Source organism: Podarcis erhardii (genome assembly GCF_964252035.2).
Source record: "Podarcis erhardii genome assembly, chromosome: 3".
Classification (NCBI taxonomy): domain Eukaryota; kingdom Metazoa; phylum Chordata; class Lepidosauria; order Squamata; family Lacertidae; genus Podarcis; species Podarcis erhardii.
In genome coordinates, this window is record NC_138507.1 from 42778735 (window position 1) to 42792008 (window position 13274).

General features: G+C 41.6%; 1 protein-coding gene across 2 annotated transcripts in view; it reads left to right on the top strand.

Annotated features, from left to right (window-relative positions):
* Window positions 1-362: 362 nt before the first annotated feature.
* The window catches only part of ZNF292 (zinc finger protein 292), a 35515-nt gene continuing 22603 nt past the window's right edge, over window positions 363-13274 (top strand). The window contains exons 1-5 of one of the 2 annotated variants that reach the window (XM_081856647.1): window positions 566-660; window positions 3137-3252; window positions 5400-5554; window positions 6378-6456; window positions 8435-8570. In XM_081856647.1, the coding sequence (XP_081712773.1) occupies window positions 8435-8570 (136 nt within the window). In that variant the 5' untranslated portion in view covers window positions 566-660; window positions 3137-3252; window positions 5400-5554; window positions 6378-6456. Of the gene's footprint in view, window positions 661-3136; window positions 3253-5399; window positions 5555-6377; window positions 6457-8434; window positions 8571-13274 lie in introns of both variants that reach the window. The other variant, XM_081856646.1, reaches the window with a different exon arrangement.

The following is a 13274-nucleotide window of genomic DNA, read 5'->3' on the forward strand; positions in this document are numbered from 1 at the left end:
ACTGAAACACTTCTTCGGTTGACGTCCTGCCTCCTTGCCGTCTCTCCCCCCCCCCCCCCAAAAAAAAACAAAGTCCGCGAGGCGCGTCACGAGGCTATTTGTGCCACTAGGCGCGCGCCGGCAGACGCACGCGACAGGACTAGCCCACGTTTCCCAGCCCCTCTACGAATGCTAGTGGGGGCGGGGGGGGGGGACGACGGGTAAAAAGCGGGCGAACTGCCTGTTCGAACTCTCCTCCCCTTCGATCCCGCACGTGATTCCCCCTCCCCGGAACGTGGTATTGTGTAATCACGTGACCCCCCCTTTTACGGGGCTCGCGCCTGCGCGCGCGCGCGCGTGTGTGTGTGGAGAGTTGAGTGGGGGGGGGTAGGTGGGCCGTTGAGGGAGGGCTCGCGAGTGCTGTGGCGGTTGGTTGGTTGTGGTTGGTAGTGGTAGGGTGGGGGGAGGGGGGCTGCGTACGCGACGGAGCGGGGTGCGAAGATGGCGGACGAGGAGGCCGAGCAGGACAGCGGCAGCCACGGCCCTGGCGGCGAGAGCGGCCTCCTCCCTCTGGATATGCGGCGCTTGAAGGGGCGGCTGCTGGAGCTGGAGACGGGGCTGCGGGAGAGCCGGGAGCCCGCCGTGGAGGCGGCCGCCGAGTACTGTCAGCAGCTCTGCCAGGTCAGGCCGGGGCCGGGGCCGGGGCCGGGGCGGGCAGGCGGGAGGGTCCTCTCTCTCCTTGCCGCCTCCTCCAGCGGGAGCAGGAAGGAGCTGGGCCGCGCTGCTGCTGCTGCTCTCCTCCTCCTCGAAACTGGCTCTGAGGGAGGGAGCGAGCGGGCGAGCAAAGTGGCCCGCCCCCCTGGCCGGGAGGGGAGTTCATCGCGGGCCCGCAATCCCCTCCCCCCACAACCTGTCTTCCCGGCAGCTCCCCACCCCCCACGCGGCTCCCTCTTCGACTCGGCCCCTTTGTTTTGCTGCTGCTGCCGCCGCCGCTGCCGCCGCCTCGGGTCTGGAGGGGCCTTTGTCTGCTGATGGCGGCGGCGGCGGCGGCGGCGGAGAGCCCGTGCCCCTGGCCCAGCAATAAGCCGGAGCGTGAAGGAGGGAGGGGAGGGGAGGGGAAGGGTGGCTTCTTCCAGCGGGAGGAAGCGGGGGAAGGGGCTGGCTATGGGGGCTCCCTCACCCGCTCGGTTGTGCTCCAGGTGCCAGAGAAGGAAGTCCTGCCCCGGTTTCCCCCTATGCCACAAATATTTCAATATAACCATCAGCTTGCCCATGGGAGCTAGCGCGCATCTGCCCCACAGTAGCGCACCGGGAGGCTTAGTCGTAAGGCTCCCTTCATATGTTACCCCCATAGACGAGCCTAGGAAGAGTCAGTCCAGTGATCAGGGTTTCCGGAGTATCTTTGGGCCAGTGTTGTTGTGGTTGAACGATCTTTCTAACTGCCCTTGGATTTTGTCAATTAAATCAGGTTACCCTAAACTAACACGGTATTTGTAGTGTTTGCTCAGGATACACACTATTGCTCTTTCCACAAATGTCCTGCCCATCAAATGTCTGTTTCAGCCAATTTGTTCATTGGGAAACTGTCATTCCAGAAATCCACTTACTTTAAAACTTATATTTGAATGGAAGACATGGACTGCTTTAAACAATCATGTTTGAAACAGATACTTTTTGATACAAGCACACAAAAATAACATATTGGCCTGGTTCTCGTGTCACTTAAAGTATCATTCACCTAAGTGGCATGCTGTTGAAATGTCTTACTCTGGCTGCTAAGCCATAGTTTGGTCCTAATGTTATGTCTGAACTCATGATTGGTTTCTTCCTAAACTACGAGTGGTAAACCAAGGTTTGTGTTTTGCTTACCACTCGTGTGTATGGCCGACTTGGTATAAGACAGCTTTCTATTTCTGTGCATGTTTGCTCAAAAGAAAATCCCGCTGTGTTGGGTGGAATTTAATTAATTGTCATTAAGTTTCTTTTTTCTAGGTCAGGTTTTTTTAAAATTTAGGCCTATAATAATGGATCACATTCAGTTTTGTCCCTCTGTATACATAGTCAATAGAGAGTCAGGCTTAGGATTTACTCCTCACCTCTGTCAAACCATTTAAAACCATCCCATCATTTCCCATGTTTTTGTGTTGCAAGTTCACAGGTGCAAGCAGTGGTTAACAAATTAAGATCCTTTGTCAACCAAAGGATGAAGCATCCTCGTTTTTTGTTAACCATAGTTTGCATCAGTGCCATTTAACAATAACAATGAAAAAAGGTCCCAGTATTCCTACAGGCTGGTCCTCTCTTGCTTGTCTAGGATAAAAATTTCCGTACACCAACTGTCATAGACTAAATTCCCATCTTCTTTGACATTATGCATTATACTTGAGCTAGAAAGAATAAGATGTTCCTTTTTGCCTATTGAGAACTCCTGAAAGCAGGAGTGAATAAATCAACAGTGTAGTTGAGCTCCCATACATCAGCTCATTGTCTCTTGATCATATATCTTAATTGAGATTTGAAATTGTGCATTTTTGAGAGAAAGGGAGGCATGCTTGACACTCTTTTTGAGCATGCCTCAAGCCATTGAAGGCTTCAGTTTATGTATTTCTAAAATGTATCAGGCCTTATTCATGCCCCTTTCTGTGATAAGGTGTGCTCAAACTGGCTCACAGTAATGCCAGAATATAATAGTAGGAAAATGTATAGCATTTCAATTGATAGTCTCCCCCCTTTTTCTAATACTTAATTTATCCTTCAATTTTTAAAGAAATTTTGTGATGGGTGTTTATGAAAGATGTTACATCTAGCTAAAAGGCAGTCTATATTTTAGCTATGCCTCTGTTGCAATCAAAGAAATTTGGGAGAGTCGAGTACTTCTTAGCTTTATAGAAGCTTGGATAAAGAATTGTATACAGTGTAAAATTAAAGGGGGCTTTCCTTTTACCTGCCTTTGTATTCTCTCAAGTCCTTGCATCTTCGTTGTAGTGGCAGGGCAGACACAGGCCTGCCTAGTTAGAAAGGAACTCATCAAAAACTCTCCACCACAATGTGATGGTGCTTTAACAAGTGAAAATGATTTCCAGGGTTGAACTCACCTGGTGTCTTTAATGTATTAATTAATGTAATTATTTAATTATATTTTTATTTCGCTTTTCAGACAAATATTGTATCCCAAAATGGCTTACATCAATCAAATGTTAGATACTGGCCCTGCCCTCAGACTTACAAACTAGAAAGACAAGACGTACAAGGGAAGGGGACTGGAGGGAAAAGGTAAAGGAGGGAGATCAATTTAACAATGCCAAAATAAATTGATTAGTTGTAATCAGGCATTTATATCCAGTTGAGGTTAGGTGATCTTTCCTTACTGGTGTTTTTGAACAGATAGACATGGTGTGGCAACCTGGCGATCCTTAGTTCTGACATTAGCAGAAGCCAGGTTGTCCTTCTCACAGTCTCAGGGAAATTCTTTGGGTGCAAAAGTCCATAGTGACTCTGAATTTGCACTTGGCAGTACTGCTTTGGAACAATTGGCCCAGCTCTCATAAAGAAAGGGAATAGAGGGCCAGATTTGTCCTTATTCACAGGTGTTTGATACCTCCTCCCTTAGTGATCCTGCTCAGATGTATTAGTAATGTAAAATGAAATTTATCATGTATAAATTATTGCATGTTAATAGATAATACATGCTTTCTGTTACACTTCTGATTCTTTGAAGAAAAGGTCCAATACGATGTGCATATATTATTCTCTATGTAGAAATATTCTCCTTTGGGTTCTCCCTTAAGCTACTGTTCCTTTTCCAATTGAAGCCTCTGTTTCATGACATCAATCTATAATGTTCATAAGGGTTACTTCCCATTTGGTAACTCTGGTTTTTTAGAATTAAATGATTCTTCACACTAGTTGACAAAATATTCTAATATCCCCCAGAATTCATGCAAAGTTCAGTTGACAACATGTAGTTCTTTGTGACATATTAGTTTTGGGCAACAAAACAAAAAGGTCATGGAAACATAATAATTAAGATTTTCATTTGAGTGTGCCTCACTGGCAAAGCGTTCATTGTTATCTGTGCTAGGAGAATTCTTTGTGATTTATATTTGTGTCTCTGGAGTTATTCCTATCCTCCTGCTATTCTAGTGGATTAGGAGACAAAAATCATTATGATTAATATTTCATTTTTAATTGTATATAGAATAGTCTCACTTGCTCATGGCACAGTACCAATCATTAGGCAGAATTTGAAGATACCCCTTGTCTACAGTAACATTACCAAGTTTAGCTCTAACATTACCAAGTCTAGATCTGCATTTCTATGCACCCATAAATAGGAGTAAGTTCCATTCAGTGGGACTTGCTTTTGAGTAAACATGCATCACATTTCAGTGCATACATTTTTTTAAGCTTTATTGCTTTGTTAAAGAGAAGGACATTTTTAAAAATCATTCTACAGCTAGGCAGTACCTGGAAATCTCAGAAGCCAGAGGGGGTTAGATAGTACACAGAGGGTTTATTTATCTTCTACATATCATGTTGAGTGAGCTGTGAGTTTTCTGCACAGTTTTCTGTCACTCCAGGCCCAGCTATGCTTGACTGAAAGCTTGAACATCATGTACCTCAAAGCCTCTCTCCAAAATGGAATTTTTGTGCTCTGCATAGCTCTGTACTATTACAAATTGGCTGACGAAAGCTGAGTAACAAAATACACAATTACATGCATAGTTGCATACACTGGTCTCATCAGGAAATAATGAACTCTTCCAAAAGCAAGTGCAAGAGATATTTCTTAGTGTTTCTACTCTCCTCTGTCTCTCTTCCCTAAGGTAAGGCTAATAGGTCATTTTCCAACTCACAAAATTCCCTGTAGAGTTGTAGCACTAGATCAGAAATCCAGTCTTTTCTGCTTGTCCAATGGAGCTGTTATGAGGGTGAGTGACATGTTGCCCGAATATAGTGTTCTTAAGTACCTGCTACCATAATTGGGATTAGAGAATCACATCCCAGTTGCTGTGCAACAACTGGTAATATGTCTGTGGCTGATTGCAGCAGTTGCAACAGCTACCAGCCAGGGAATAGGATGCCACATGCTTGCAGCTTTGTGTTGGAGTTGTTGCATTAATAGTGGTGCAGAGCAGCTGTGATGTGCAGTCTCTCAATCCCATTTGTGTCTCAGGTTTGCTGTGTCTGGTATGTCAGCACAGTGCTTTGCAACATATTGAGGTTCAAAGCACATAAATGTTCCTTCTCTTATGCTCTTTGGTGGGACATGGAAGAGAAAAGTCATTCATTTGGTAGATTCTAAAAATGTACAGTATAATGTTGAGGACAAAATGGTGAATGTGTCGTCTCGTATCAGTGAATAAAATGGAAAAATGGACTCCAGTCTTGATTATTCCATCTTCATGTTTTCTCAACAGACACTTCTTGAATATGCAGAAAATTGGAAGACATCTGAGGATCCCTTGCCTTTGCTGGAGGTATACACAGAGGCTATCCACAGTTATGTTAAAGTGCGATCTTACCTTACCTCTGAATGTGAAAATGTAGCCTTGGTGCTTGAACGCTTAGCACTGTGAGTATACTATAATTAGTTTTATGTACACTTGTTTGATATTTTCAAGCTACTTTGGAACATAATGCTGTATATGGTGATGGATAGTTCTTTTAGATAGTAAATGAGGGCCTGACTTACATCTTTAATACATTGGTGAGAAGAAATGGGACTAGATTCAGCTAGTGTTGGACTAGGACCTGGGAGATCAGGGTTCAAATACCAACTCAGTAATGAAGCTGGGTGACTTTGGGCCAGTCACAGCCTGTTAACCTACCTCACAGGCTTGTTGTAGGGTTTAACTGTGGGGGGGGGGCACACCATGTACTCCTTGGAGAAAAAGGTGGGATATAAATGCAGTAAATAAGCTCTTCTGCTTACCTGCTTAAGAAAGCTGGACAGGCCAGCCAGATGGAAATGTCAGTTTCCAACCTGGTATCCAGAGATCTCCACGTGGTTGCAGTTGGGCCCGCACTAGTCACAAAAAGCGCCTGGCACTAGTTGATTTTGAACATTGCATGCTGGCCAGCTTTGACAGGTGGGACCACTGCCAATTTCCTGACATCATAACAGCATCAAGTGATTGATACCAGTCGAAGTTTAAAGGTGATCATTTACCACCAATCAGCTCACTGGCAATTACAGACACCTTATTATTGGCACTGGGAATACTTGCCCCATAGCTGACATCACATATGACATAAGGTGAATGTGGTTTGTGGGACGCTACCTCATGGGCCAAATTAGGATCTGTGTCAGACCCAATTAGGCCTGTGTACTGGAGGTTCCCCACTCATGTTATGAGCAGTGAGAAATTAACTTGCAAACTTTCTTACATTTTCAGAAGCTATGCTGAACTTCTGCTATCCCTGCCTCTTGAACTGCCTGAAAACCAATGGAAAGAGTTTCAGTCCTTTATTCAGGTAAGAATTTGGTTTCTTAACCAACCTATTCATCTGGAGTCATAAATATATAATGTTTGGTGCCTCCTGTTTCTCCTACAATGATGAGTTCTGTTGTGTGTCAGTCTCTCATATTTATTGTGATCCAAATCTCAGTGAGAAGATGGTTTATAGTTCTGCCAGGGAAAAATTGTTCAGATGTAAAGTCTGGTTTAGTTTAGTAGCCTTCCATTTTTTCAGGTAAGTCACATAGCTACTCACCCCTTGTGTTTTGGCGAGGTAAATAAACTTTGTGATAGAGGAGAATTGAAAATTTGAAGCACTCCACAGTTCTTATCATAATCCATAGTCTGAACAAGAATAGTATTGACATACATAAATCTGTATAAAAATATGAACAAAATAGTGCAAGAACTCTCTTTGATTGTGTTACCTTATTTAAAAAGTATGCTTTCTATCCCACCAAGTTATTTTGCTTAGTGTATGATCCTGCTTCATGATCTGTTAGCATAACCCCTTAAGTTGTAGGCTTGTTAGTTTGTTTTTTTAAAAAGAAAAGTATGATTGGAAGTGAGTTGCGAAAGGCAGATAGCAGTGAACACTTTGAAAACTCAGTGTTCTTTTCTCATGATGCTATCCAGCTCACATAGTTTAGAGACCCATTTCAATCCCTGCTCAGTTTATTCAATTTAACAGAGAAACGGGGAAGATTGTAATTTGGAATTAGGAGGAATGGTACAAAGATATGATTATGTGGCCAGAAAATTAATGGGAAGTGCTTCGCTTTTACTCTTCAGTATTAGAGCCTGCACTCTACAGATGTGAAGTGAAGATTTTATACAGGGTCCACCAGACAGGACTTGGAATATCCTTTGAAATTCCTTGTACAGTACAGCATTGATCATCAACTGGAGAAGCCACCCATGCCTTTTAAAAGGTGGCGTATCAGGCAGAAATTTAAAAGGTGTGACTGTAACCCACTGTTGCATTTATTGAATTCCTACCTGTCACACAGCTTTAAAAGGATATGACTCCTTTCATCTCTTTTCTCCCATCTTTTAACATATTTAGTTTGGTTTGCACAGAATGCTTTCAAAGCTCTCAAACAGAAGAGAGTACTGTGTCTGGTAGATGGACTAGGAATTCCATTTTTTTAGCCTACAGAGACGCTTCTGCTGTATGAAGCTGCATTCCCTTTCTTCATCTGTGGTTGGCTGAGGAATACCATATGATTGCCAGCTTCCTATCATTCAATGCTGTGATTGCATACCTAGTACACTGGTGCCTGAATAGAAGAGTATGTGAGCGCTTGGTAGCTTTTTCTGGTATTATTATTCAATTGAAAAGATAATAGAGCTTAGAAAATTAGCAGTTAAACTCCGACAGAAGGTGACAGGGCACTGTCTTATTTTCAGAGCTAACATTCATTTTGGGTTGACTCACACCAAATACTTTTAAGCTGTGATTTAGAGCTAGGTGGATGAGACTCAGCAAGCCAGAGCAAAGAGTTGGACTTGTATGTTTCCCTTTGCTTCTCCTGCACATCCAGGAATCCTAGCTTAGGAACCAGGAATCATAGTTGAAAATTGCAGTTGCTAAACAAGTCAGCTTCAAACAACAGCTCTCTGTTTAGAACAGCATCCTTCAACTTAAACATGTTCCCTCTTCTCCTATCATGCAGTGTGATAAAGGCATTGTAAATGGTCACAGTTCAAAAGAGCAAATAGAAGTGGCAGAGAGAAACTATAAAAACTAAAAGAAGCTCTTTTTCACAATGTTTTCAGTGTACTGCAATATCCTTGTTCAAAAAGGCATGCTGATATGAATGTATATTTAATTTAAAATTGGCTTCCACTTTGTTCTTCATGTCAACTGTGGCAACGTGCTTAGTAAAAATTACTTAAACGTTTGATTATTAAAAGCCCAAGAGCTAGTATGAGTTTTATGTAATTTGATGTACATATACTTGTTAAAACTACTTTGGTGTTTTTTTTCCTAGATGGCACACACAAAATTGATGGAAAGTGGCAGCTGCCAATTGCATTTCTTATCTCTTCTTGCTCAAGAAAATGGGACTTGGGAGAATCCAGTTCTTTCTAGTATCCTTTCCCAAGAGCCTCTGGATCAGGATGAGGGTAAGTTTACAAAGGAAATGTAGGCTGAAATGTAGGCTACTGTACAAAGCTAAGAGTTGCATCCATTAGTCTGCTTGCTTTTGCCCCATGCAGTCTTTGAGTGATTCATCACAAGGGAATGTGGTTTTTGAGCTCGAAAGGTTCTCCAACCCTGCTATTAATTCTTTGCAGGATAAGGCACTTCTGCACTTCAGTTTCTGCCCCCTGTCCAACACGTAGTATAATCATTAGGTGAAGGTGAATTTGCAGAAATCCTCACACACTGTCAGGTAGGCTACAGCTACATGAAAAGACTTGTGAACTGAGAGATACTAACCAACTTTAGAAGTTGACAGTTATGTCTATTTAAATTAGTTCTTACTATAAAATAAAAGTGTGAATGTATCCTTATTTACCAATTGTTATATCTTCCTGTATTAAGTGGAAATGGGAAGACAGAGAATTGGAAATAAGCAGAGAGCTTAAAAGTTTTATGCCTTGCACGGGGGGAAAGCCCACTTCGTGTACTGGTTCCAGAAAGGTAGAGATAGTTATACAGGGGCTGGTTCTGGGGTTGTTCTGACTATGTGCAATTTCAGCTTTACACACAGTCCCTGGAACCTAACCCCTGTGCAAGTTGTGAATCAACTGTATAGACAATAGTTTTACGTTTGTTGCCCAATTATTCCACCTTCATGGTGTCTAAGATACAGCATTTTTAAATCTCTTCTCTCCATGAGGAATGGCATTAGAGAATGCAAGTTAGAGAAGAAAATTCTTCGTAATTCCATGTATAGTGGTTAGTTTATACGTGATCATTAATGACGTAGAAAAAGAAATGCACCATTACTTTTGAGTCAATTATTCTATGGTACAGCTTTCTTGTGGAAGCACCCATATTTTAAGATTTGTGAGTTAATGCTTACCATGGCAAGCATCCAGAGGGCAAACTATTTAGCTCTAGTGTAATCATGTGTTCAATACTTCCTTGGTGTTTCGTCTCATCTTTAAAGTAAGTTTCGCGCTCCCCATATCAGTTCATCAGTGATCCATGTGTTCAGCTGGATCAGCTGGTTGCATGCACGAATTAAGGCAAAAATAAATAAAAATGCTACCCGTGCATTTAATTGGCATGGCACAGAGCTACCTGCATACAAAATATTAAGATTTGTCACTGCCGTGTTACATGGCTGCAAGGGCCATTTTCTTTCCCTTCTTCTTTAAGGACTACTTGGGCTTAATGGGAGTATGAAGACATGCATAGCAGAGATATGACGGATGCTCCTACTGCCTCCTTTGGGAAGCAGTGGTTGGAAAACAGTTTAAGTGCTCATCTGGCATGATGGGAAGGCATGTAAAGAATTTGATTTTGCTTTGTATTTGTAATCTTCCTTTGTCTTAAGAGAAGCAGGATGGTGATGTTTGCCACACCCCAATAATTGCTTGCAAAGCTATTTAATGTGTGGAAATCTGGGAATTAATTGAATATTTTATTTTTATTTTACTTATTAAGTGCATATCTCACATTTCTTCCCAAAGGACCAGGTGGCAAACACTTCAAGTAATAAAAACACAATTTAAAATGAAATACTGACATAGAGTTGTGCTATTCATGCAAAGGCAGATTCCTCCTCCTTCCCCTTCTTCCCAAAAATCTGTTACAGGGGTTTCCCCACCCTCCAGAACATTTTAGCGGGGTACAAGGAGAGGGAGGAGAATTTTCATTGTAGAAGTGGAAATCCTTGTGCAAATTGGACAGCTTCGTCGGATACAACCCATAGAGTCTGGGAAGACTGACATAATGTTTGAGATGGTGTCCTTGACACTTTCAGGGTTACCAAGGTTTTGAAGTACTTTAAGAGTTTAGTCCCTTAGTTATAATGGTCTGAATGAAGTTTGCATTAATTTCCAGGCTGTTATTAATTACCATCTACAGTACATACAAATGGTATGTTTATGAATAGTGCTGCTCACACTAGAAATTTAGTTAGCACAATATTAAATCTTGAATTGAGGCCTCTTGCCAAATAGGGGTTGGGCTTAAGTTTATTTATGTAAGAATACAACTAAAATTATGATAAAACCATAATAAACACAATTAAAAATGTCCTGCATGGCAGGGATAGCCTTTAGGAGAAAGGAAAGAACATCATAGGGGGAAACTAATGATTGAGGATTTATTTTGATAAAGAATTGTATTAGATGTGGTATGGGTGGGCATCTGAGAGATAAATATTGGGTTTCTATTGTTCATTGAAGATTGAGCAGAGTGAAGTTTATAGTGGCTTAAAATTTATTTTTGTATTCTAAAATAGATCTTGTTTCTGCATTGACTGTGTTATTTGTGTTATGGTTGTGTTTTTGTAGCATAACTTGGTCTTGTGATCATCCTTGCTCACAGGTTAACTGTACCGTGAAATTAAAGGTTGCTGTGGATTTGCAAGAGGAAAACTAAAACCTTGACATTAAAACTCCAGATGTTAATAATAATTAATGTGACGTACAGTTCCGATTCATGAGTTAAAAATGGACATTTTTTTAAACCTCAAGGTCCTTCCGTATCTTATTTCAGTGATAGCAGAGAATGTTCCTCTGTTAATGCAAGACAGGTTACCTGAAATGATAAACACTGTGGTTTAAAGGATTATTAGGGACCGTGGGTGGAAGAGCAAGGCTAAAAAATAAGAAATGTAATTAGTCACTGAATCATGTGGAAGATGGAAAAGAATATGAATGTTTTGGATTGGGCATGGAAAATGAACATTGAATACATGCATCATTTTGTGTTTAACAATGAACAGTACTAAACCTTTGCATATACAAAACTGTCATCTCTAGTTATTAAAATAACTTTCTCCCAGATTTCACAATGTCCTGTGTGTGCATTTCTTGTTAAGAAAGCACGCCTGTGTTGCTTAGTTTAGGAAAATATATTCTAATTTCTTACTTAGCTTGTCATTATCTTTTTTAAAAACTTAAGCTGATTTTAATAAGTTGCACAATTAAATATGCAAAGTGAGGCAGTTACTCTAATCTCATAGCATGGAGTAACTTCTCAAAGTATGATTTGATTATCAGGAGCGCCATTGTGAACTGAGACAGTCTGCTCTTCTCCCCACCCCTGCCATGGTGTCAAAAATAGTTAAATGTCACATTGCTTGACTCAGGCAAATGATGGTTACTACTAACCACAGTTTGTACCTAGACCAGATACTGAAACCAAGACGTGGTACACTGGACCGTTGTCTTGCCTTAGTAATGGACTGGACAAGAGCCAATAAACTGACAATCTACATAAGACTGAGACATTGTTATTGGGTGGTTCCCTAGATCAAATGGATGGGAGTGTGTTGTGTACACTTGGTCTAAAAATTGTAGACATGAGGATTAGCTAGGTAAGCCTAGGTAAGAAACCTGCCAAATTGCAGACAAAGGTTTGTGTATTAGCCACCTGTAAACTCGATTGAGGGGACAGAGAGAACTAAAGGTGGTTTGCTTTATGCCCTGTGGTTTTGTGAACAACTACTTTTTAAAATGGCATATATCATAGAGGTGCCTTTAAGAAAGGAGCGTGCAAAATTTCAGAGGAATAGGGGCAGGGGCTAGTGACTGACATGATTGGAAAAAATCACGCTTGTGTTCTATTCACTTGGCACCAAAACTCCAGAAACAATGCAAAGCTGATAAATAGGAGTGGATGTGTAGCACAAAGGCAAAACGGCATCAATGTCCGGCATTTTCAAGTGAGCACTGCTAGCAGAACTAGCAAAGAACACAGAGCATACAAGAACAAGGTGATGCATCAACATCTGTTCTCCAAAGAACAGTGTTTAAAGAGCTTCTATAAAGCAATTCAAGGTTTTTCTGTGGATATGACACAGTAAATTTGCAAGACATTTTAATGTCTGAATATAGCTGTGTTAAAAGTTCTGAAACATAGCAGTTTTGCTACAATATAAACATTGTCTGGTTTTTTGTTTAGTGATTATAAAGTAATGGTTTAATAGTGGCAAAACAAAGCAATTTTGTGTCTCATTTGCATTCTTTTAAGTGATCCTGATAGTTTACTCTCTTTTTCTATTTTTATTCAAAATTCTGCAAAACACAGTGTTATCAAACAGAATCTGATGACAATATACATAGTCCACATAAAACCAAAATAAATAAACATCCTCCCATCAGATGTCAAGGAGATAATTAATTACACAAATTTAGAAAATATTTGAAGGTAGCCCTGTATAGGAAAGTTTTTTAATGTTTAATGTTGTATTATGTTTTTATATATGTTGGAAGACACTCAGAGTGGCTGGAGCAACCCAGTCAGATGGGCGAGGGTACCAAAAATTGTTGTTGAAGGTAGCGACTGGAACTATTTATAACATAGACATAATGGCTAAACAGCTTCCGGAGGCGGCGCGAAGGGTAATGGCTGCCCTTTCCTAACGGGAAGGGAAGCTCCGCACGAGAAAGGGTCGTCCGCTACGGCGCAGCGGAGACCCAAAAACGGAAAACCGCAGGCAGCAGAAGCCTGCGGTCCCGGGACCCGGCGGGCGCCAGAAGCGGCCACCGAAACGTTGAGGGAGCCTCGTAAGGGGCTCCGGATCGCGGAGGAGGCTGCGGCGCTGTGGGTCGTTCCGCAATCGGCGGAGTGAAGCCGCGTAGCTGTTGCCAGTGAGCGCTGACCTTTCTTCCTGAAATTTATGCTTTAAAAACAACAACCCGTGA